Source organism: Vombatus ursinus, unplaced genomic scaffold, assembly GCF_900497805.2.
Source record: "Vombatus ursinus unplaced genomic scaffold, bare-nosed wombat genome assembly UNPS02014786.1, whole genome shotgun sequence".
NCBI lineage: Eukaryota > Metazoa > Chordata > Mammalia > Diprotodontia > Vombatidae > Vombatus > Vombatus ursinus.
Genome location: NW_020954564.1, coordinates 14,643,603 through 14,670,608, shown reverse-complemented (window position 1 = coordinate 14,670,608; position 27,006 = coordinate 14,643,603). Strand labels below are relative to the sequence as shown.

General features: G+C 36.1%; 1 protein-coding gene across 3 annotated transcripts in view; it reads left to right on the top strand.

Annotated features, from left to right (window-relative positions):
• Positions 1-27,006, top strand: part of LOC114047357 (protein SCAI) — a 211,957-nt gene that overhangs the window by 154,938 nt on the left and 30,013 nt on the right. For all 3 annotated transcript variants that reach the window (XM_027868168.1, XM_027868167.1, XM_027868169.1), the window contains exons 10-14: positions 8,593-8,694; positions 9,304-9,405; positions 10,911-10,989; positions 13,818-13,917; positions 17,374-17,455. In XM_027868168.1, the coding sequence (XP_027723969.1) occupies positions 8,593-8,694; positions 9,304-9,405; positions 10,911-10,989; positions 13,818-13,917; positions 17,374-17,455 (465 nt within the window). The remainder of the gene's footprint in view (positions 1-8,592; positions 8,695-9,303; positions 9,406-10,910; positions 10,990-13,817; positions 13,918-17,373; positions 17,456-27,006) is intronic.

Below are 27,006 nucleotides of genomic sequence, written 5' to 3'. Positions count from 1 at the left end.
TCCATTTTATTTCCTCTTACTCTCTTAACTCTCTGCAGTCTGGCTTCTAGTCTTTCTAGTCAACTCAAACTGCTCTTTCCAAAGTTACTTTAATGATTTCTTAATTGCCAAACGGAATTGCCTTTTCTCAATCCTCATCTTTCTTGAACTCTGTGGTCTTTGACACTGTCAATCACCCTCTTCTCTTTGATACTCTTTTCTTTCTAGGTTTTCTTGACACTACTTTCTCCTGGTCCTTTTCCTACTGTGATGGGTGAAATCTGAAATAACTGAAGAAACAAAGACTCAAGCTTCCAAATCTATTGATTTATTAAGCAACGAATGCCAATTGCATAGCAAATTGGGACCAGGCCTCCTCAGGTTGGCACTGGACCCCACATATAGGGGGAGATAGATTTATATGCATTAAAAGATAAAATTAAGTAATCTCTTCTAGAGTTGGGAGTGGGGAGAGTGAGCAGGTGGACTTTTCTGGATGTTAAATAGGATGTTACTCAATTCTCATCATTAGCAAGCAGGTGGAATTTACAGGAAAATGAAACTTAGGTCTCAAAATGGGGTCAATTTTACAAGGAGTCAGTTTGGTTCATACAATTCCCACACTTCTTTCAAATGCCCCTTTTGATTCATGGGGGAGGGACCAGCCCACTCCCTCCTAAGGTTCATTTAAATATAAGCCAAATTTATAAGGTTTTTAATGTGCTCATTCTCACTGTCAATATTATATAACAAGAAAAGACCACTGGGAAGCATCTTCTCTCATAACTTAGTACAACAGCTAACACAGAGTTTAAGAACAATAATGGAGGCAGCTAGGTGGTGCAGTGGACAGAGCACCAGCTCTGGAGTCAGGAGAACCTGAGGTCAAATCTGGCCTTAGACACTTACTAGCTGTGTGACCCTGGGCAAGTCACTTAACTCTGATTGCCTCAGGGGGAAAAAAAAAAGAACAATGATGACAATATGTAAACCTTGTTAAATAGACTAAAAATAAACAAAGTTGGGCTACAGATCAAACTACTTAGAGGACTCAAAATAGATCAGTTTTAGGAGGGGAGAGTTACATGTCACCGAGGTAACCAAGAAAACAGCATAAATACTATGAAACAAAAAGCTAAAACAATATAATGATGATCATCAATATTAAATAGCATCAACTCTCCTGGTGTCCTAGTAACCTACTACCAATATTTATTTAATCAACATCTTCAGTTCCAGATGTTCCATGTAGTTGTCTGGTCCCTGGAAATATCTTTTCTTGGACATTCTGGAATAGACCTTCTTAGAACAGCTCTGAAGGAGGTTCTGCCTCTTTGGTTCCAAATCACTTGCAGAGATTCCTAGGTAATTCTGCTAAAATCTGCCTATAACAAGACAGTCCAATTTAGTACAGCTTCCTTAATTTGGTTTTCCAAACCTGAAACTTTAGAGAATTTTAGTTTTTATGTACTACTTACTGTTTCTGTATTTACCTAAACCCTGTACCTGATCTAAGAATCTTTTTAAAAAAATTCACGAGTGTCTAACTTGTAAAATGAACCTTTCTGTATTTTAAAAATTATCAGACAGATACTTGAAAATGAGAAAATAATTTAACTTTCTTTACAATTATCAGTGCAATTTTATGTGTAAAACCTTAATCCAATTTTGAGAACTCATTTCTAAAATATAAGCAAAGTCTGAATTTCCATATTAGTTACATTTTGAAATTAATCATTTATACACACACACATACACATATACAAACATACATTATATATATATATATATATATAAAATAGAGAAAACAGTCTAATTCTGTTGCTTTCTCAAAATTTACTATTCCATTTAAATAGAAAATTTTACATTACAGCTTTGTCTTATTACTTTGTCTAATTCCCCTCTTAGGAGTATATCATCCCTATATTATAATTTGACCACAAATGCAGATTAATATTGTAAGATTTTTTATACTTGCATCATATTATAGTAACTCAGAGATGTTCCAGTATCAATCTATTAATCAATAGATTTAATATTATACTTATAAACTTCTACTGCTCACCTGGCCAGATTATAGAAATTTGCTGAGAAGGAAAAGAAGGGAAATAGTTATAACAATGTCAAGACTTGTCCCCTCCAGGGTGCAGACTAACCTGACATCAACTGTAACAGGGGAAGAACTCCCTTATCTCTGTTTCATACCAGGCATGAGTCATAGCTGATCGCTAATCATGTAGTAAAGCTACACATTATTCACAGGGTATCAAAAGCCAGGCTCAGGTTTAACCAGGTGGGGAAATTTCCTATCCAGAAAGGAAATATCATAATGGGGAAATTGAGTCAATAGGCTCCAACCTTAGGTCATACCAAGGTTATCCTCTCAACTTTTCCCAGGGACAGAAATCCACAGACATCCAGTTCTCAGACTGCATCACATGCCATTTTCTTGTCTTGTCTTCATGATAATCCCTGTAATTCAGACTCAGGAGAATGTTGTACACAGTAACAGCCATGTTGTGTGATGACTAATGTTGATAGACTTAGCCCTTCTCAGCAATGGAAGGATCTAAGACATCTCCAAAGGTCTCATGATAGAAAATGCTATCCACATCCAAAGAAAGAAGGAGTTTGAATGCAGATCGAAGCATACTATTTGCTATTTTTTTTCTTTTCTTTTGTTTCCTCTTTCTGATGGTTTCTCCTATTGGTTCTAATTCTTCCTTACAACCTCACTAATGTGAAAATATGTTTATGTATAGCTTATATCAGATTGTGAGCCATCCTGGGGGGAGAAGGGGGATGGGAGAGGGAGAACAATTTAAAACTCAAAAGCTTATGGAAGTGATTGTTGATAAATCAAAATAAATTGATGAAATACTCTTCTAGTGCTGAGCCTAGAATCAGGAAAATTCATCTTCCTGAGTTCAAATCCAGTCTCAGACACTTATGAACTGTGTGATCCTGAGCAAGTCACTTAATCATGTTTACCTTAGTTTCCTCATCTGTAAAATGAATGGGAGAAAGAAATGCAAACCGCTCCAGTATATTTGCCAAGAAAACACCAAATGGGGTCACAAAGAGTGGGACATGACTGAAACAACTGAATAACAACAACAGCAACAGAAGTTCCTGGTTACCTCCTCCTCTCTTGTCATTGTGAATATCTATCCCCATTATCCAGAACAGGATGTGAACCAAGATGATGGTTGGGTGGGTTAGGCCTCTTTGGTTTAAGTCACCCTTTCTATTCTTTAATTAAATTTTACTCATCTTTTAAGTTGCTCCCTAATTTAAACCAGCTTTTCTGTTTTCATGGTCAAGAAAGGGTTACTACCAGGTAAATTTCAACTGCATACTGCAGATTCATATTTTCTCCCTCTAGTCAGTGAAACTGTTTCTCTTTATTGCACAAAAGTAATAGATCTCTCAATCTCTAGGGAAAGGGTAATAAATCCCTGTAACTTTCACTTTCAAATTCTTATTTTTCCTTAAAACAAATTCTACAAAATAGTCCCCCAGAACACATTACGATATTTCAGCATATATTAAGCTTCTGCTAAGTGCTTTCTCAGATAAGACAAAGTGAAGGGGGTGAGTTCCTCGAATTACCTGAAGTCCCAGGAGTTCTCCCTTGCAGTCTTAAAATAATTAATCTCCAATCTCCCTAATCACCAAGCCTCCAAAATCTACTAAGATGTTTTTTAGTAGTTACCATAATTTAGAAATTTACAGTAAAGTTATTATATGTCAATTACAAATTCAATCATTTATAATGCCACAAATTTCTACAAACCAGGAAAAAGTTTTCCTTTCTTTGATTATCTGACTTAATTTCTGTAACACTATCCTAGACAGGCTTGATATGACAGAGAGACAGTATTTTGCAGGGTTTTTTTCTTTTTATCTTTATCTCTAGCAGAAAGCCTAAAGTGGGAATGAGTTCTGCTTACTGGGACAGAGAGCTTAGCATCAGATTACAGAAAGTTCAGAGAACTGGTTCAAGTATAAAACTTCATTAATTTTCCCCAGCATGCTAAACTCTTTAGCTACAGCTTTTTACCAGTCTTCCTGGCTGGCTGCATTTTTCCTCAGAAATCTTTCAAGGTAACAGAATCTACAGACAACACTAAATATGACACAAAACATAGTTTTTCTGAGCATTTTGCAAAGACATAAAAAGTCAAAATCATAAGATGTACTTGTAGGCTTTATCTTCTGCTGAAAGTCTAATCTCAAAGCCTTTAATTTCCTTCAATTAAAAGTCCCTTCTTCAGGCCAATTTTGTGACCCATTTGAATTTTTATATATTTTAGCATAATTTGAGAGCTCTATCTTTTAGTCACCCCCTCCACTGCTGTATGGGAATTTCCCTAAGGGGGTGTCAGTTTGACAACGCACTCTTCCCCTGGTCTTATGCCAAAAGACATTTTTCAAGGGGTTTCCCATCAGGATGCTACTTTGGATCCCATAATTTCTCCAAGGGAACTTCCCCAACAGTGTGGAGGCTTACCCTAGCGTATATTTCCTAAGGGGATTTCTCCTACATTGAGGAAGCTTATCTTTATCTATTCCCTTAAAGGGACTTCCCCGGGCTATCTACTTCCCCCACAGTGTGAGAGTTAACCTTCTCAAGGAGTATGGGGGAATTACCTTTCCCAGTGACATAGGATCTTTCCCAGTCTTCCCCAACAAACAATGTATGGAGTTTGCTTTCCCTAGCAAACAATGTTTGGGGGGGGGGTTTACCTTAGCTTGGAAAAAATGAAATTGAGACAGGGGTTGGGGGGGTCTGATATCCAGGGCAATCTTCTGTAAAAAAAAGTCCCTCAGTGAAAGGTTAACCAGATTGTTCTGGTTTTTCTGAAAGACTCTTCTGGTGGTCAGGATCCTATATTTCAACCTGCATCAAAACCTATGGTGGGTAAAATCTGAAATAACTGAGGAAACAAACGTTCAAACTCCCAAGCATATTGATTTATTAAGCAGTGCATGCCAATTGCATAACAAATTGGAACTAGGCCTTCTCAGTTTGACACTGGACTCTAAAAACAGGGAGATACAGAGTTGTATGCATAAAAAGCCAAAATTCGGTAATCTGATTGAGAGTTGGTAATTCCCATGATTAGCAAGCAAATGGAATTTATAGGAAAATGAAACTTAGATCTCAAAATGGAATCAGTTTTATAAGATGGAATTAATTTGGTTCACATACTACCTAGCTGACCTCTCTCCATTCTCCATGACCTTCCTCCAGGTCATGCCCACTAATGGGTAGGATTCCTACAGGACTCTCCGAGGTCATCTTCTCTTCTTCCTCTCTACCATGTTACTTGATGATCTTATCAGCTCCCATGGATTGGATTATCATCTCCATGTTGGTGATTTTCAAATCTTATCCAACCCTAACCTCTCTGCTGACCTCCAGATTCGCATCTCCAATTGCCTATTGGATATCTTGACCTGGATGTCTTTTCAACATCTTAAAATTCAATATGTCCAAAATTGAACTAATTTTATTTCTTTCCAAACCTTCCCCTCTTCCTAACTTTCATATTACTACTGTTGAGGGCACCACCACCCTTCTCATTTCTCTTGTTCACAGTTTTGGTGTCATCCTTCACTCTTCATTCTTCCTCCTCCATAGCTCATCTTTTTGAAGCCTGTCAATTTTACCTTTGCCACATTTCTGCATAGACCCCCGTCTCTTCTGTAACCCTGCCACCACTCTGGTGCAGGCCTTCCTCACCTCATTACACAATAGGCAATAAGTTGGTGGTTGTCTATCTGCCATAAATCTTTTCCTACTTTAATTCATCCTCTACTCAGCTGTCAAAGTGATCTTCCTAAAGTACAGTTCTGACCATATCACTCCACTCTTTGATAAACTCTAGAGGCTCCCTACCACTTCTAGGATCAAATATAACATCCTCTCTTTGGCATTCAAAGTCCTTCATAACTTGTCTCTCCTCCCTCCCATTTTCAGCCTTCTTATTTTTTACCCTCTCTACATAATCTTTGATCCAATGACACTGACCTCCTTACTCTTCCTTGATTAAAACATGCTACCTCCTTACTCCAATAATTTTTTAAAATGTCTTTTTTAAAAACTGTTGAACTTTATTTTTGATATTGTGAACTTACCAAATTATCAAGCATGAACAGTTCTACACAAGGAGGAACAGAAAAAAAAGGTTACAGACAAAATCACAAGTCCCTATGTATACCTTGGCCCTTTTTTCACTTTAAAGTCTGCCCTCCTTGCCTCTCTGCCTCATTTTCCCATCTACTGTAAAAGCTTTTCCTTGTGTGTTGTATTTAGAAGTCAGATTTTCTATTCATCACTGATCTTTTCATCAGCAATACTTGAAAATCCTCTATTTCATTAAATGTCCATCCCCACCCCCAAAAAAGGATTTATACTCAGTTTTTCCGAGTAATTTATTCTTGGTTGTAATCCTAGCTCGTTTGCCTTCTGGAATATTATATTCCAAGCCCTCAGCTTCTTTAATCTGGCAGCTGTTAAATCTTGTGTGATACTGATTATGGCTCCACAATATTTGAATTATTTCTTTCTGGCTGCTTACAATGTTTTCTCCTTGATCTGGGAGCTCTGGGATTTAGTGATATATTCCTGGGAGTTTTCTTTTTGGGTTCTCTTTCAGGAAGTGATAGTTGGATTCTTTCAGTTTATATTTTACCCTCTGGTTCTTGGATATCTGGGCAGTTTTCCTTTACAGTTTCTTGAAATATGATGTCTAGGCTCTTGATCATGACTTTCAGGTAGTCCATTCACTCTTAAATGATATCTCTGACTATTTTCCATGTCAGTTGTTTTCCCAATGAGGTATTTCATATTTTCTTCTAATTTTTTTTTCATTCTTCTGACTTTGTTTTATTGTTTCTCCATATCTCATGGAGTCATTATCTTCTACTTGCCCAATTCTAATTTGTAAGGAATTATTTTCTTCAGTGAACTTTTGTACTTTTTCCACTTGACCAATTCTTCTTTTTAAGTTCTTTTCATCAATGAAGTTGTGTACCTCTTTTACCATTTGGCTAATTCTGTTGTTTTTTTTAAGGTCTTATTTTCTTCAGTATTTTTTGTGTCTCTTTTACTACACTGTTAATTGTCTTTTCTTACTTTTCTTGCATTGTTCTCACTTCTTTTCCCAATTTTTCCTCTGCCACTTATTTGAGTTTTAAAATAATTTTTGTAGTTCTTTTAGGAATTCTTGTTGGACCTGTGTCCTATTTGCATTTTTTTCTTTGAAGCTTTGCTTATAGCTGTTTTGACATCATTGTCTTCTCTTGAGTTTGTGTCTTGATCTTTGCTGTCACTATAGTATTTTTTTTACAGTTGGGTTCTTTGTTGGTTGTCTGCTTATTTCCCCAGCCTATTTCTTAACTTTGAATTTTATGTTAAAGTTGAGATCTGTTCACCTGAGGGAGGGAGTATAACATTGCCCCAAGCTTCAGGATTTTTTACTGTGCTATTTTCAGAGCTAGTTCTGGGAGTTTGGAAGTTTTCAGTGCTTCCATGATAGTGTGATTTGGAGAGAGGTCACTGCTCTCCTAGTCTGCATTCTAGTCTTTACTCAGAAAGAGTCCCTGATCCCCTGCAGCCACAGGCACTACTGCTCCTCAGGGCCCCTAATCCTTTGTGTCTGAAAGTGCTCCTTTTTGCCCTCAAACTGCAATTCAGAAGTGGATATGTGCAATGGAGTTGCCTAACAGTGCCCTGTTCTGTGCCCAGTGTTAGCACAGGGGTCCCTTGTAATCTCTTTCTAACTAGTTTTCTAATTCCCTTACCATCTCTGGGCTGAGAGCTCCTGAAACTACTGTCATATCTCACAACTAGTATTGCCATTATGTGTGCTCTGCGCCAGCCCTCATCCCAGTTTCACAGAACTCTCCTTCTGACCTCCTTAGTTATCTTGGACTGTAAAAATATCTCACCTCAACCTTTTCTTGGCTTTGCCATTCCAGAAATTAAATTTGATGCATTTATTTTAAAGTTGTTTGGAAAGGAATGTTGAGAGAGTAGTGCTTCCTCTATTCTCTGTGTTTGCTTCCCACACACACGAACTTCGTCATGTTCAATGACTGTTTCCCTTTTCTCTGCCACTCCCCCTTCCCTCCCCTACTCCCATGCCCAGAATGATTCCCTTCCTTATTTCTACCTCCTGGCTTCCTTCAGGTCACAACTAAAATTGTACCTACTATAAGAAACCTTTCCTAATTCCTCTTAATTCTAATGCCTTCTCTCTGTTGATCATTTCCAGTTCATACTATATTTAGCTTGTTTGAACATAATTGTTTGCGCATTGTCTCTCCCATTAGACTGAGTTCCTTGAAAGCAAGAACTGACTTTTACCTTTTCTTGTATACAGTGCATGACACATAGTAGGTGCTTAATAAATGTTTATTGACTGGCTAGTTACTTATGTGGCTTCTTTATAGTTAAGAGAACTTAAGAAAAGGAGTTAAAGTAAGTTGACAGTAGCCTTCTTCAGCACGTTATAATTAAGTTCTTTGGTTTACTGGGCTTTGCTTAAGACTGTCTCTTTCCCTTGACCAATGTATTAATGTTTTGGTCTATTTCTTTTATAGGTGAAGTTCAGTGAACTAACTGTTGACATGTTCCGGATGTTGCAGGCCTTAGAACGAGAGCCAATGAATTTAGCTTCACAGATGAACAAACCTGGAATGCAGGTGATGCTCCTCAGTGGTTTTTAAGCTGGATAAAACACTTTGAGCTGCTTGTACTGTATACAGAAGGGAGTCTATATTTCCTTACAATTCAAGGATTAGTGTACAGTAAAAATAATTCTTCAGGCCTTCAGAAGATCTATGTTTTCATTACTATGGATGTTTCTTTCACAGATGTAGATTGCAACCCCTCTACCACTTGTGCAGTATTCTTTTTTTTTTTTTTAATGTGATCAGAATAAGTTTCATCAAGTAGCCGGTATTCTGGTAATGAGCCTCTTTGCATTGGGCTAGGCTCATCCTCAAATGACACATAGTTCCTCCCTGAATCTATAATCAGAGCTAGAAATATCAGAGCTAGACCCTACTAGAAGTAGCTTTCAAGATGTAGATCTAGCTTTATACCATGTTCATATATCAGAGGAGGTCTTCTGTGAAAGACCTTAAGCCATAAAAGTTTTTTTTTCATGGGCAACATGAGTAGGTAGGTCCAGTAAAATGGCATTTGTTACTTAGTGTACCAGAACATATTTGCTTCATGAAAAAAATTGAAAATTGTCCATTAAAATAAACTCGAGTTATTTATTTTTTTGGTATTTTGTGTGGTTACAGGAATCTGCTGACAAGCCTGCCCGGCGAGAAAACCCTCATAAATATCTGCTGTACAAACCAACTTTCAGCCAGCTATATACATTTTTAGCAGCTTCTTTTAAGGTTTGTGTGATCACGTTTTCTATTGCCTAGAAAAAAAATGGGTCCCCAAAGAAACATATCATTAACTATACCAGTGACAAATTTGGTGAGCCATATTAAAATGAAACACCTACTTTTGAATTGGGAAAATAGGAATCCTAAGTATCGCTGTGTAGTATAGAAAGAGCTTTTGATACATATTTTCCTGAGGAAAATTAATGAATGTTTTTTTTTTCAACAAAGTTAATGAATGTGTTGATGAACTACCACTGTGCTTACTATAAGTGTTCATGCCCCCAACACTGCAGGCATAATAGTTATTTCCAGTACCCCATCAGGTAAAACAGTGTCTTATTATGTATATTTGTCAGATATCAAGAAGCACCCTAAATATACTTTTGCTTCATTTGTAGCAACTTGGGAGATTAAAGATCTCAGATATTTTTTTTCAGCCCCGATGTAGACGCTTTTTAAACATGTCTGGGAGGAGAGTTTGTCTTTTAGCCCAGTAATTATTATGTATCTATTTTAGGCAGAGCTGGAACAAGGCATTTTTGCAACCTAGGAAGGCTTGAGTGTTTTACTTTTGAAAAGGGTGCCATTTATGTATGAATTAGTGTTCACTGGAGCATTCATGCAATCATGAAAACTTGTATCTTAAAAACTGTCCCTTGTGCCACCCTTTCCATTTGCTGTGCATTAGACTTCTGCTTTTTTTTTTTAACCTACCTCTAGCTCTGAATCTGAATTTGTTATTCAGTAATATTTTGGTCATGTCTGACTCTTCATGAATCCATTTGGAGTTTTCTTGGCAAAGATACTGGAGTGGTTTTCCATTTCCTTTTCTAGCTCATTTTACAGATGAGGAACTGAGGCAAACAGGGTTAAGTGACTTGCCTAGGGTCACACAGCTAGTAAGTTTCTGAGGTTGGATTTGAACTCAGGACAATAAGCCTTCCTGATTCCAGGTCCAGCACTCTGTCCATGGCACCACCCAGCTACTTCCAAATCTGAGTTTAGGTATGCAAAAAATGGGTGTTAGTGTCTAAAAATAATCTTTGTAACTTGTGATGATATATACATTAATTAGTGGTTAGCTGTTTGATTATTTGCTGTGTAGACAGTTATGAAACAAGTAGAAATTACAGAGTAGAAGTGTAGTTTAGTGGTAAGGCCATTAGACTTGAGCCAGAAGACCTGTGTATGAGTCCACCTCTGCTATTTAATAGTTGTGTGACCTTGAGCTAGTCACTTAGTTTTCTAAGCCTCAGTTTTATTATCTGTAAAATGAGAGGACTGGACTAAGATGATTACTAAGCCCCTTGCACCTCTAATATTCTGTGATCTCTAAGCCAACAAAACTGAAATTTCTGCTTGAAAATAGAATAGGATTTTAAATTTGGCTCTAGCTGTCACCACATTGTGGTAGGGGAATTTATTGCTCTTGAATATGTCACAAATTGTTTTTTAAAAAGCATATTTCGCCTTGTTTATTGTTTTATATATGTGTATGTCTTAAATTCCAGGAGCTGCCAGCCAACAGTGTGCTCCTGATTTACCTGTCAGCCACTGGAGTTTTTCCCACAGGTCGTTCTGATAGTGAAGGTATAATAAAGGAATGCTCCCTGTCATGAGCAAGGCTTGAATTCTCTTTATATTCTGCAAGATGATGGCCTGTGGCCTCCTGACTGTCTCAAAATGCCTTTCTCAAGAGGCATTCAATTTAAAGTTCCAGTTTATCTTTTGAATGTAATGCTACTGTTAGACCCCCAGTTAATTTTATTTGCTTAAACAGTATATATAGAAACCTGTTAGTCACATGAAAGAGCCCTAGACTGAGTCCAAAGACCTGTAGATTTGAATTCATGCTCAGTTGCTTATTAGTTATGACCATTTAGTTTCTTTACTTCCCTGGGCCTCAGTTTCTTTCTATAAAATGAAATTTGATAAGATCATCATCTCTAAATTCCAGTCTAGCTCTAAATTCTATGTTTCTATGAACCTATTGATCACACATTAAGAGCATGCCTCAGTTTTTGCCTGAATATCATCTGAACATTGTTGATTTTGAAGACCCCCAAAAGCTCATTTGGTTTGTTGTTCTGGACTTCATAACATGATTTTCTCCTTCATGATCATGTTCCCTGAACCTCTAGTGAATTATATAGTTGGGTCTGTGGCTGAAGTGTGGCTGAGAATCTTTGTAGAAATCATAATACTTTTATTACTGTGAAAGTTCAAGCCCTTGTCATGATTTTGTTGATTCTGTCCTTCTTTACATTTCTCTTTTTTTTTTAAACCAAGTTGAATATTAGGATGTTGTTGGTAAAACCGAAAACTCTGATAGGAATAGAATGGTCAGAATATTTAGATATGTTGATTTAAGTAATTAAAACAGTTTCTCTGATGGAAAGAAATTCTATCTCATTTTCTTAATATTTTTTTCAACTCATTTCTATTTTGAAACTTGCATTCCTTTATATGAAGCATGCTCTTTTCCCCTTCCTTGCATGACTCATAGACTCTCTTAAAATGTTGAAAAGAAAATCTCTGTAATTTTTTTGTTGCAGTGATTTTTTTGAGGGGGTAAGAAAAATACAATTTGATATTGCATGTCTTATTTTGCATTAGTGTATGCTGGTTTATATTTCCTGTACCTAGGCTAGCCAGTTTGACTTTGGGTTCCTCCCTATTTGCCTCTCATTCTTAAGCCTGAAAACTTGAAGTGAATTTTTCATTAAATAAGAGGATTCTGTTTGTTACACAGTGCGTTTACTATTTCTAGTAACTTCTTTTGAAAGCCTCTGTGGATAAGTGACTTGGATTCTATACTTCGTCTAGTGTGTGATTGGTAAAACATTAATGCCTAGGATACTGGACCTTTACTAATTTGCTCATTTTCTACCTTCTTATAGTGAAACACCATATTTTCAGTCATGTTTCACAGTAGCTAAGTCATCCTAGAAGCTTAACTTCAGAAGTATGTTTGATTATATTAAACATACCTAGTTCTGGATTTACAGATTCTTTTGTGGATCCTTATTTTTGCTTGGTTAGTTATTCCCTCCACTGATGCATATTGTAAACCCCTGTCCACCATCTTATTATTTCATACCAATTTTATTCAAGTCTTTCCTCTAGTGTTCTAGTATGTTGAAGGATTTCCTCTTTTCATACAGACTTCTCAGAATATGCAGAATAACAAAAATAATGATGATGATTTATAAAACATTTTCCAAAGAATAACCCTGTAAGATAGAGCATGTAAACATGATCATTCCCATTTTTAGATGAGAAAACCGAGGCCTATAATGGGGAATTGATGTGCCCAAAGTCACATGGCTTGAAGGTATCAGAGCCAGTTTGAACAGCACATTTTCTATTATGCCACATTGCTTCATGGTGGAATAGTTTGAAAAATAGTATTTCATAATATTAAAGTGTGACTTCAGAAAGGGGCAGAGGATAGGAACTGGAGATTTCGTTGATATAGAGAACTTACAGGTGAGAAAATTTCTTTTACAAATGTAAGTGTGCAACATATAGTCCTAGAGAATTTCTTAGAACAGAGATGTCAAACTCATAGCCTGTGAGGCCCAAATCAGATTAAAATGTAACTGAAAAATGTTTAGGAAAATAAATAAAAACACAATACAATATAGATGATATTACTTTGTGGTTTTCTACGTCAACATATGGCCTGCCCGATTTGAGTTTGATAACACTGGTCTGGAACACTGAGAGGTTAAGTGATTTGCCCAGGATCACACTCCTAGAATGTTTTAGACATAGGACTTGAACCTGGGTTTTTCTTGCTTTGTGTATGGCTCTCTGTACACTATGCCATGCTGACCTTAATGAAGCACTTGATATAGCACTGACATTTGCTCCTGTTTCCTTGAGACTGAAATATTTATCATTAGGAGACTTCCCAAACTTCTAAAATAGTTCAGTAATGTTTGCTTTTAGAGCAAACCTAAAACTAGGTAAATTTTTCCATAGCTCTTTATAAAAGAGATTATTAGGAAAAATTTCAATTCTTCTGTCTGTTGTTTCACATGATATTTAGGACCTATTGATCTTAATTTTCATATGAAATGTTAGGGTTTTTTTGAAAGTTTAATTATAATGACTCAAGTTTTCCATCACTTTTGTTATTCCCAATAATGTCATATAGTAAGTTTTTACTTTGTTTCTCATTATGCCCTATTTTAGAAACAAACAAATAATGCAAAAAACCCTAATAACGTTTAAGTAAACACTACCTGGAATTGTTTAGAATAGATGCTGTATTATATAATGTGATTAGAAAATGTGTACTTCTCTTTCTCTTGTGATGAGAATATATGTTCACTTGTTTTCATTTTGTTTGAACCTAAGATAAACAGTAACATTCCAACTAATGTCAGGTTTTCTTCCTTTTCGTTTTACAGGCCCATATGATTTTGGAGGAGTCCTCACTAATAGTAATCGAGATATTATAAATGGAGATGCCATCCACAAACGAAATCAGACCCATAAAGAAATGCACTGGTAAGAGAGCTGATCTAGCTTTCAGCTATTCCTTTTGGGGATAGGGAGAGAGAAGGAAGGAAACAAGCATTTATATAGCACCTACTATGTGCAATTTACTATTCTAAGCACTTAACAATTATTATCTCGTTTGGTCCTCAGAATAACCCTGGGAGGTAGTTACTAGGAGCTATTATTCTCCCCATTTTACAGTTGAGGACTTTGCGGCAAATAGAGGTTGAGAGTTGCTTAGAGTTATGCAGCTGTGTCTGAGGCTGGATTTCAACTCAGGTCTTCCTGACCCCAGGCCCAGACCTCTATCTATTGTGACACCTAAGTATGTCAGTCCTGTTTTATACTTCCTATTGAAATAGAAGATTTCTAGCAATACAGAGATGCAACAGAATATAATTAAGCATTCATTAAAATCCAAAATTAACCTAGAAATAGGTTAGCTGGGAAGGGATCTTTGAAATGTAAAATATCAAAGCACAGGGACCTAAGAACATAGAATGGTAGTAATCAGAACTTAAAATATTAGAGCTATATAGTACTTTGCAAAGCAATGATGAGGAAACTGAGGCGCAGAAAGTCAGAATGATTTCCCTAAGGTCACTTAATCAATGAATGACAGAGCCAATTGATGCCAGTTACTGAAGGCTTTTTGTTGATTATTCAAGAAAGAAAGAATCCTTTTGCTCATATTGATCTTAACATGAGTAAGATCTCTGAAACTGAGAGCTCTGGTAATTGATATAACCAGAATTGTAGGTAGAAAGTCATCTTCTAAAGATCCTCTTCACAACAATGTTGTTCTTGTCCTTTGTCTTCCTACTAATGGCTTGATGTTGAATAGTAAGAGGGCAAACCTATATTTGAAAGCTAGAAAGGTGGAACTTAATGATATTGGCATGAGAAGCGACACATTCTGCCATCCAAAAGCCAACCTCTGCTCCAGACACAGAAGAGACACCATGGTTTAATGGAAAGGACACAGACCTGGTAATCAAGAGACCTTGAGTCTTCTCTTAGCACTTTTTTCCTGATCCCTCTGGTCAGGAATCATTTTTATTCCTCAGATCTTGCATAACACCTTATACCTCTCATATTCTGCATTCTAGTTATTTACTATCATTATTGCATGCTAGTATATGTGTAATATCCCACTTTGAGAGATTGAAAACTAGGGAAAGGTAAGCACTTTATCCTAATTCTATCTCCTAACTACTAAAACAGTGCTGTAAGTGACTGAATTCTACTATCTGTTTTACATGGTGCAAATCATAGTCTTGCTTTAGTTTCCTCATTTAAACAGTGACAAAGGTAAATCAGATAATCTCTAAGGTCATTTCCAATAATAATGTTTTATTAATATATAATTACTATTATTCAGAGAGAGTAAAGGAAATCCTTATTTATACATACAACATCTTAGAAATATGTGTAGATTTTAAGGTTTAAGGAGCTTGAGAATTTAAGTTGTACTAATGGTTTTTATAATCCCTTTCCTTTTTGACAAGACAAGCACTTGGAATCACTTTCTGAAAAACAAGAAATAGATACCCTCTCCTAAAGTTTATAGCATTTCAACTCTTTCTATTTCAGTGGGAAGGATTCTGCCCTTGGAATCTGGAGGCCTTGTTTTATATTTCACTTCAGACACTACTTGTGTAACCCTCAAGACTTTAGGTTCCCCAAGTTAACTTTTATTCTTTTCCTATTAAATTACCAAAGAATTACTTTATAGAACTAGAAAAATAATAACAAAATTCATCTGGAGGAATAAAAGGTCAGGAAAATCAAAGGGAATCTATTAAAAAAACAAACAGTGAAGGAAGAGGGCCTCGCAATACCAGATCTCAAACTATATTGCAAAGCTGTAATTGTCAAAACAGTTTGGTAACTGGGCAAGAAACAGAGAGGTTGATCAATGGAATAGACTAGGCATACAATATATAGAAACAAATGAACATAGTAGCCTAGCGTTTGATAAACCCAAAGATTTCAGCTACTGAGGTGAGAACTTGATATTTGACAAAAACTACTGGGAAAACTGAAAAGTAGTCTGGCAGAAAATAGGCATAGATCAACATGTCACACCATATACCAAGACAAGCTTACAATGGTACATGATTTAAACATAAAGGGTTATTTAAACAAGTTAGTGAAACATGGAATAAATTACCTCTCAGGTCTATGCATGGGGAAGAATTCATGACCAAACAAGAGATAGAGAGGTTCACAAAAGGTAAAATGGATGATTTTGATTACATAAAGTTAAAAAGTTTCTGCACAAAGCCAATGTAGCCAAAATTAGAAGAAAAATAGGAAACTGGGGGGAAAATTACAGCAAGTTTCTTTAATAAAGGTCTCATTTCTCAGGTGTATAGAGAATTGAGACAAATTTATAAAAATAGAAGCCATTCCACAGTTAATAAATGGTCAAATGATGTGAACAGGCAGTTTTCAGAGGAAGAAATCAAAACTATCAATAGTCATATGAAAAAATGCTCTAAATCACTAATAATTAGAGAAATGCAAATTGAAAGAATTCTGAGGCACCACCTCATACCTGCTAGATTGGCTAACATGATATAAAAGGAAAATGGCAAATGCTGAAGGGCATGTGGGAAAAAAGGTACATTGATGCACTGCTGGTGGAGTTGTGATCTAGTCCAGCCATTCTGGAGTACAATTTGTAGCTATGCCCAAAGGGTGATAAAACTGTGCGTATACTTTGATCCAGCAATACCTCTGCTAGGTCTGTATCCCAAAGAGATCACAAATAGGGGAAAAGGACCCACAATGTACAAAAATATTTATAGTAGTTCTTTTTGTGGTGGTAAAGAATTGGAAACTGAGTGGATGCCCATCAATTGGTGAAATGATGAACAAGTTATGGTATATAAGGGTGATGGAATACTATTGTGGTCTGAGAAATGATGAAAGGAATGTTTTCAGAGACACTTGGAAAGATTTGTCTGAACTGATGCAAAATGAAGTGAGCAGAACCGAAAGAACAGTCTGTGTACAGTAACTGCAATATCATAAGAAAATCAACTGTAAAACGCTTAGTAACTCTGATCAACATAGTGATCTACCACAACTCCAAAGCACTCATAATATAAATTGCTATCCACCTCCAGATAGATAATTGATGGGCTACAGTGCAGATTGAAACATTTTCTCACTTTCTTTATTTTTCTTGCTTCCCTCCTCCCCCCGAACATAGCTAATGCAGAAATGTTTTGCGTGACTATGGGTATCATTTTTCTTTCTCAGTGGGCAGGGAAGAGGATTAGGGAGAGAAAAAAATGTGGAAGTGAAAATATAAATAAAATAAAAATAAAAACTGACAAAAATTTAAAAATTCTTTTCCTTATGTATTAGCTAAAAAAAGGGGAAAAAAAAAGAACAAGGCCTGTAATATTTGACTTGGATGGTTGGGCTTACTGAGTTCTTTATTTCTCTTCCTAGCCTTCATCCTGGAGATCTCTATCCTTTTACCAGAAAACCTCTGTTTATCATTGTGGACTCGTCTAATAGTGTTGCATACAAGGTGAGTCCAGTAAGAGCTAGTGATAGTATGTTAGTCATAAAATTCTAGTCCCAGGACTCCCTTCTTTTTACTGTGTGTTTTGTGTCTTGCTTTTTTTATTTTATTTCTTTTACGCAGTTTGTATTTAGTCTTTCTTTTCTTTTGAGGTTGTGCATGCTAGTAAGGATCTGGTGCTATGAATAGAAACAAGAAGAACACTGCATGAATGGACGCTCAGTGGAAAGTAATAAATCCTGCAGAAAAAAAAATCAAGATTTCCACGATCTCTGGTGGGAGGTTCATTTATGTTATATACCCTAGGATGTCTGCTTTTGTGGAGGTGGGGATATTGTGGAGAATTTTTTTCTTTTTTTCTCACTTTTCAAAAATTTTTTTTACCTCCTGTACACCGTTACTTTTACTTATTGAGTGAACTTGCTGTGCCGTATTTTTGCCATATAACCTATTCAAATTATTGTCCTGGCATAGAGATGGATGACTGTAGATATGTACACCATTAAGGTTTTTTTTCAGTCATAACAATGAGATGATGATGGCAGTAGACCTTGAGTCAAAACCTTTGGTTGGCTTATACAAATCCTATAACTGGTCTGGGCCTTAGTTTCCTAATGTGTAAAATGAGGAAGTTGGACTGGACGGTCTTTTTAGTTTCTTTCCATTTCTATATTCTGTGAGCCTTTTGGTCCTATGTCTTATGGCAGTCATTTAACTTCTTCGAGGTTTAGGTTCCTTATCTCTAAAATAGGATATTAATGTCAGCCTGCCCTCCTCCTATGGTTGTGAAGATCAAATGAAATAATGGACCTAAAATGGTTTGTGAACCATCAATCAATTTGTCAGCTATTACAAAAATAGAGTGAAGTTATGGTACAGGATACTAAAATAAGATCTTTTATTATATACATTGTGAAAGTAAAGTTTTAGTTTTTTATACATAAATAAAACTTTTAGTTTTTTATAGTAGTTGAACACTTTATAACTCAATAATTATTATGATTCAAACTAGGTAATTCCCAGAAAAATGCCAACAAAAACTCTGGAGTCTACTGCATCTGTGTGGAATTATTTCGTTAGTGAACATTATGCCCAAAAATATGCAGGGTATGCAGAGCTGCCACTTTTCCCTACTTTTCATTGTATGTTCTCATATTCATGACCAGATCAGAGGAACTTGAATTTGCAGATTTATTTCTAGAGAGCAACAGGACATCTGTTGACCAAGAGATCTGACCCCAAATATGTTTCCCATCTGGTTTCCATGTTTAGTTTTACCTTTTAGGATTGAACTATGAATTTTAGTAGTGCTTTTATGCCAAGCCATTGTTAGTACATGCCCTGATATTCCATTCTGTTAATTAAATTTCAGGCCTTTCAGTTGCTAGGAAAGTTAGCTATATCTGTGTGTTTGTTTGATTTTGGATTTGGAGTTGTAATTACTCAGGGGTTTTTTGTTTTGTTTTTAAAGAGTGGAAAAGGATGGCTGGTGGCTTCTTTTCAGGCAATATGTTTTAAAAAGAAACTTAAACAAAACAAAGGAATGAGTTGATGTTGTATAATAAAAAAATAGAATATTCCTATGGACAAGTTGAAAAATGTTTCTCTAATGTAGAGAAGTTCCTTTATTTTGTTGTTTTAATGCAGCTAGGTACCATAGTGTTAGATTTTTTGAGTCAAAAAGACCTTAGTTCAAATCCTACCTCAGTTCCTATCTGTATGACCATAGGCAAGTCATTGAACTTCTCAACTTCAGTTTTCTCATCTGTGAAGGAGGGATTATAATAGTGCCAACCTTACGGTCTTGTTGTGAGGATCAAATAAGATATATATGTAAAGCACTTTGTAAACCTTAAACTGTTATATAAATGCTAGACATTTTTATGAAGAGTAGTAGTACTAATGACCTGTTGTATTAACTTCAGCTAATGGAATCTTGTGTCCAGTACTTCATTTTAAACATTTTCTCTATTATGAACTTAAATAATAACAAACACAAACATTTCCGTATACAAAAAAGAACAGGAAAGACGTCCTTCATGGAAGTTAAAAAATAAACTGAGATACAGCTTGGGGGAGACATGGCTTGACAGTAAGCAGTTCATTAAAAAAAAAACAAACACTCAAAACTTGGGGACTTTAGTTGAAGTGATGAGTTATCCATTCCTAGATGTATATAGGCAAATATTGAATGATGATGTATCGGCAATGTTGTAGAGTATATTCCCTAGTTGGGTGGAAACTTGACTTAGACGATGTCTAACGTCCTTTCCAATTTTAAGACTAAAACTTAGTTCAGAAAAGGAGATTGCATGAAATTCTATGACCTGAGCATTGGAAATTTTCTAACCTGCTATTCTCATCATTCTTGTTGGGCAGTAGCTAGTTATATGTTTAAGTGATACCATTTGTAGTAGTGGTACATTTAATGAGAGTAAGGGTGAAATGTTCTGAGCTATTCTGTGATGTGGTTTTTTGTTTTGTCTTCCTTCTTTCTTTCCTTTTGAAAGAAGAAACCTCTTGGAAGAACCGAAGTGTAATGAAAAAGATGGATCTTTGCCAAGAAATGATTTGCATCTTTGTCAAAATCGACATAATTATGCACAGAGCCTTATTTTTAAAGCGTTTGGCTCATCAGGCAGACAGCTGCAGCCTGTTCATAATTTCTGACTTTGAGGAAAACTACTGAAAAGTTAAAACTTTTAATGGCAAGAGGTGATTTAAGAAGATTGAAATATACTGCCGATGCTGATGCACTATCCCATTGTGTCACAGCAACATAGCTTATGTAGAGATGGCTTTGAGATTCAGAGGATCAAAGATCTGGAGCTGGGAAGGACCTTGAAGGCTACTTGGTCCAACCTTCTCATTTTACAAATGAATAAACTGGGGCCATGGAAGGTTAAATGACTTGACCAAGGCCAGATATATAGCCAGCATCAGGAAGAAGGAAGTCCAGGAGGTGGGCAGCCAGTATGGGGAGAATTAGTATTCAGGAAATGTCGCTGGGAGGTTACCAATTTAGGATGTCACGAGCTCCAACTTGCCAGTAAGATTTTTGGAGAATCATTTTTGACAATCAACTTCTCATGACAATAAGACCCTATTAATATTTCATAATTGCCAGTCTATTTGCCTGTAAATCTGTGTGTCAACTACTCTTCTTGCTCCCTGAGGAAAATGTGTTGATCTACATAGGCTTTCACTGTTCTGCCAAAGGCAGCGTAATGGCTTAAACATTGAAACAAACCCTTGTTCTTCTGTAGCATTCTGTTCAAAGTAGGAGCCTCCTGCCAGGGGTCAACCCTTTGCATACTCGCCTTTTTTACTTTCCCCATGAAATGAATTTTGAATTTTTTCCCCTTTTCTCTCCTACCTGCATATAACATGTAAAGTACAGATAATTTAAAGAAATTACTTAAACCATATTGATTTTTAACTTTTTTCACACAAAGCAGCTTTTAGTTTAATCTGTTACCCTCTCACTCACTTTTGTATACCAATGTGGATGTTTGTGCTACTTTTAATCTTTTGTAATACTTTTTATTTCTATTGCATTAATAATCTGTTTGCTGCTATTTTGTAATAATGTGTTCCATTTCGTAAGTCTCTATTAAACTTTGATATCTATATTAGGTTAATTAGACCAAGCCATTTTAACCTTTAATTTATGGCAGGCAAATTAGGGAAACACAATCCACTAGAACTCCTAAGTTGAATTAGATTAGTACCAAATAATGCAAACATATGATGTCTTTTCCCTGAATATCATTTTGTTAGTGTTTCTTTTGGGGAGGAGTTGAGTATGGTCTATAACACTTTGATTAAATGTAATTTTAAAAATTCTACTCTGCCCTCTTCTGTCCCTATGTTGAATTAACTTTCTGTGAGTGTTATAAATTATTACATAGGAGTTTGGGTTTGAATGTGATTTGTATTGTTTTCTGTGGTTTATATGAACCAGGCTAACTGACATAGTACAGACATACCTGGTCTATTTTTTTTTTAATGAATACTAGCTTCTTGTCGTCATTGCAAGAGGCTGTAGGTGATGAAAAAAGGGACAGAATCCATTCACCCAAAGTGTTGTGCTTTTACATAAAGTATGCCATTAACTGACAGCAATCTAAGCAAGAACAGGTCTTAACGTACATGACTTAAAGCAGAGGCAATGTTCTTATGTCTAGTGATGGATATTTGTAGTACTTCTCTAAGAATTTAGTGAGAAAATAGAGTAGAAAAGCTGTCCCTCATCTCTTTCACATAATCTTTTTTTTTTTTTTTTTTGAAATGTACAATTAAACAGTGGTTACTCTTTATTTTCTCCCAGCACATTTTTTTTACCTGAAAATGTTTTAAAATGTATTGCCCATTCAAATGAGCAGATTCTAAAATGGAAGCCATTCTTGTTTTAAAAGTATGTGTTAAAAGTTTTCTTTGTTTTCACTTCATGATATTGCCACCTGCAGGACACACATGAAGGTTGATAGACATACCCCAAAAGAAATAACTCACATTTCCATAGTTGTGAAAATTTGTCATTTCTCTATGCCATTGAATTCACCAAAGCATATTTTTTTATTCTAAAGCAGATCACTCAAAGCAACTCTTAATATTAATATGAAAAACAGTTACCCTGTTATTATGCTAGTTTCACGAAATGATGATCTTACTGTCAATATAAGCTTTCAGTTTTATTGCATAGAAGTTTTACTATTTATTGTTAAATTTGTAAGTTTTACCATGCATCTGTTTCAGATCGAGGTACTTACATGTTATATAGATAGAAGTCTTTTAAAATTTTAATTTATTTCTTTTGTTTTTATATCATCTACTTTCACATTATACAAGAGGGGGAGAAAGTAGTTCAGCACAACTATCTAACATCATTCACATCCTACTGAACTTTGATAGTTCCACACTCAAAGTCTCCCTTTCTCCCTTGCAAAAATAGCAACGAGGTGTATTCACATACCTCTTGGAGGGCCAAGCTTGGTTATTATAATTTCACAGCGTTCGGTTTCATTTAATTTGTTTTGTTTCCATTTACATTGTTGAAGTCATTGTGCATGTTATTTTCCTGATTTTCTTACTTCATTTTGTATTCATTCATATAAATGATCCCTTGCTTTTGTGTATTTATCATTTTAATAATTTCTTACATCACCATTACATTCATGTATTGAAATTTTTTTTGTCTGTTCCTCAAATTGATGGACATCTAATTTGTTTTCAGTTCTTTGCTACCACACACAAAAACATGTGTTGCCATTTTTCAGTCATGTCCAACTCTTCATGACCACATTTGGGGCTTTCTTGGCAAAGATAGTGGAGTGGTTTCCCATTTCCTTCTTCTGCTCATTTTGCAAATGAAGAAATGAGCTACAGAGAGATGAATGATTTGCCCAGAGTCACACAGCTAATAAGAATCTGAAGCTGGATTTGAACACAGGAAGATGAGTCTCCTGACTCCAGCCCAGCACTCTGTCCACTGTGCCACCTAGCTTCCCTAGCACCAAAACAATAACACACACACACACAAAATGCTGCTTTAAATTCTTTGGCATATGTGGAACTCTTATTTGAGCATTTGACATCCTTGGGGTATATGTCTAGAAGTAGGATCTCTAAGTCAAAGAGAATGGACCTTCAAGTCACTTTCTTAATATAATTCCAAATTGTTTTCTAGAATGGGTCTATATTAATTTACAGCCCTACCAAGAATGCCTTTCTGTGTCTTCCAACATTTAATATCATAACAGTGACAACAACAACCACAACAATAACAATAATAATAATAAGAAGAAGAAGAAGAAGATGAAGAAAAAGAAGACAAAGAAGAAGTAGCATTTATATATAGCACTTTAAAGTTTGCGAAGTACTTTGCAAGTATTATCTAATTTTATCCTCACAATATCCCTGGGAGATAGGTGCTATTATTGTCCCATAAACAGATGATGAAATTTAGGAAGACAGAGGTTGAGTGACTTGCCCAGGATCATACAACTAGTGAGTTTGTGAGGTAGAATTTGAACTCGGGTCTTCCTAATACCAGGTCTGGTATTCTATCTACTGTGCCACCTAAGTGGCACATTCTCAACATTCTCAACATTCTCAACTCTTATCTTCTTTCCCAGTTTGCTTGGTGTGAAGTTAAACCTCAGGGTTGTTTTGATTTGTATTTTGCTTGTTATTAGTAAGTTGGAGCTTTCTTCCATATGGTTGTTAATAATTTGCAGTTCCTCATTTCAGAACTGTTTGCTCTTATCCTTTGACCACTTATCTATTGGGAAATGGCTTTTGTTCTTCCAAATTCTGTTGGTTGTCTATATACCTTGAATATCAAACCCTTACTAGAGATGATTGATGTGAACATTTTCCCCAGCCAATGGTTTTTCTTTTTATTCTGTTTGCTTTAATTTAGTTTTGTGAAAGCTTTTTAATGTCATATAGTTTACCTGTCCAATCTCTTTTAATCTCCTTTATTTCTTTTTTGGTGATGAATTTGCCCACTAGCCATAACTGTAACCAGTACTTGATCTGGTTCTCTTCTAATTTTGTTAAGATATTATCTTAATATTCAGGTCACATACCCATTTTAAGCTTATTGTAGCATATGTAATAAGATAGAGTAAGCATTTATTAAGAGTTTATGATGTTCCAAGCCCTGCATTAAGCCTTCAGGACACAAACCAAAAAGCAAGATAGTCCCTGTCTTCAAGGATCTTTGGATTCTAGAATCTTCAAGGATTCTAATGGAGGAAGACATTTAAAGGGGAGCGTGCTCTGGAGCTGGCGGCCAGAAAGTGAGGAGGAGGCCAGGTTCTGGGGAACCTAAAGTGAAAGATTATCTATCAGAGCCCAGGTTGGTTCTAGAAGCATAGTCCATGGTTCCATTGGGGAAGATGTGGGGATGATGACTGGAGTGGAAATGGCATGGTTTGGAGCTGGTGGCTAAGGAGTACAATGGGAGCCTGATTGTTCTAAACCTAATTTTTGCTAAACTCTTTTCTAGTTTTCCCATCGGTTCTTGGCAAATAGGGAGTTCTTCCCCAAATAATTTAATTTATAACCCAGTGGGGTTATTGAGGTCAATTGGTTCTGATTCTTCCTTATCTATTTTGTTCTACTTTTCTACTTGTTCTACTCTTCTACTTTTCCTTTTTAACCATTTAAAGTTTTTATGATCACTGCTTTATAATGTAATTTGAGGCTTAGGAATGCTATTTCCCCTTTGGCCTTTGTTTCCATTGAAATTCTAGACCCTTTGTTTTTTTTTTCCAAATGATCCTTTTGTTATTCTTTTTTAGCTCTGTGAAGTATTCCCTCAGTGGTGTTTCAGTTCTGAGCATTTAAAATGTTTATAAAATTTTCAATTGTTAAGAGACAGGGACTTTTTTTGTTTTTTGAACGTCAAATATATTGAAACCCTAAGTTGTCCATGAGAGACAATGATAATGTACTTATGATTAGTGTTTAGCGATCTTGAAGTAAAGAATATATTGTAGACTGTCCAAAAGTAGAATGGACTGCTTTGCAATATTGTACTATTTTGGCTGTACCTAACTCAATATTGAAACAAAATGAGACACTCATAAGTCATCTACCAGTTAACAAAAAGGTTTACTTAGTTAGCAAGAAGAGGATCTGTAAAAGGATATGTAAGCACTGAAGCCATCTCAAGTTGATTTAGCTGACTGAAACTGCTTTGCCTGCATTACCCACCATGATGCACAGTTTAAGTCTCCAGGCACTCCTTCAGCTCCTCATGGTTACTTTTTACTCAAGCAGTGAGGCAGCAACATCAATAGCCTTTAATCCCCTGAACCAACCTAGTCTCAAAGAATGCCACAATGCTTTTAAGGAAAAACCAGCCTAACTTGCATAGGGGGAAGGGTTAAGATATGTCTTTTTGCTCTTGCCACAGAGGGGTTCTCCTTCTCTGAAGGTCTTCTTATAAAACTTGGATGCCTACTTTGTGGGGATCGTAAACTCTAAAAAAGAAGGAAGTGGAATAAGCATTTATATAGTGCCTACTTTGTGCCAGGCACTGTGCTGAGTGCTTTACAAATATCTCATTTGATCCTCACAACTACTCTGTGAGGTAGGTAATTATTCCATTTTACAGCTGAGGAAACAGAGTTAAATAGAAGCTAAGTGACTTGCCCGGGATCATACAGCTAGCAAGCATCTGAGGCCAGATTTTAACTCATGTCTTCCTGACTTCAGGCCCAGGGCTATCTCCACTGGGCCATCTGGCTGCCTTGTGCTACTCATGTGTATTAGAACAAGTACCTTCTAGAGATATTATTATTTTATTACATTATTTACATTTAGTTACATTAATTAACTAATTTTAGTTATGTAAGTTAACTACATGAATTAAGTAATTAGTTAACTCTAATTTAATTTAGTTAAATTTAATTACATTTGGTGTTAGGCTTCTGATTGATTAGGCTCAGATTGATTAGGGGCTGAGTGCTTGCCGCATGTCTGGGGTATCTTCTGGGTACTTCATTTGGGGGTGCTGTGAGTTCACTTTGGCCCAAGGAACCAGTTTCACTCAAGTCACCTGTGTTTAGAGTGATGCACTGTGGAAGCATAGCCCCACTATAGTCATCCCAGGACCCAAGTGAGTAGGGAGCTGTGATCAAGTGGTTTTTCTACCATTTTAAGAAAGAGATGGCCCTTCTGACCTCTGCCAAAGTTGCCATATCTTTATGTTCTTGATTATCTATCCTGTCAGTCTTCTAAGAGCTGGGCTCATATCATTCCTTTCCTTCCTTTTTCTCTTCTAACTGATTCTATCCCTGCTGGTTACAAACATGTCTTATCCTTAAAATACCTTTACTTGACCCAATGATATCAAGTTATCATCCTGTGTTTCCTTCATTTTGTGGCCAAACTCTGACAAAGAATCTTCTATACTTACTGCTTTCAATTCTTTACCAACCCTCACTTCTCAATCCCTTACAATCTGACTTCACCTCACAATTGAAAAATGCTGTCAAGGCTGACAGTAATCCCTTATGGCTAAATCAATGGCCTTTTCTCATTTCTACTCCTGCTTGATGTCAGTGAAGCTTACCAACCACCACCTCTTCCTCCTAGATGCTCTTCCTTGTCTTTGATGACATTGTTCTCTCTGGATCATAGCATTGCCTCCCTGACCCCTTCTTTTTAAGATTCTTTGCTGGCTTGCCCTCCAGTTGGAAAGGACCTCAGAAGCCAGCTAGATCAAGAATATAATTCTCATATTCTATGAGTTGGTTTGCTTGAATCATATTCTTTAAACAATCAAAAAGTATGCTTTCATGAATACAGTGGTATGAAAGAATGCTAACATGTTTATGCGTGAGAAGAAACAATTTGAGTTTTCTTTCCTTTGAGTACGTTGCCGGAGGAGGACCTTATGAACAAAAACTTTCCTTTTAAAAAGATCTTAATGTTGGGGAGGCAAGGTGTGTTCTCAGTGGATGAGTTGGAGTCCATAGGCATCTGCCAGTAGTCTCAATTTGTCCAAAGCAATACATCTTGTATATTCCTGGCTTGTTTTT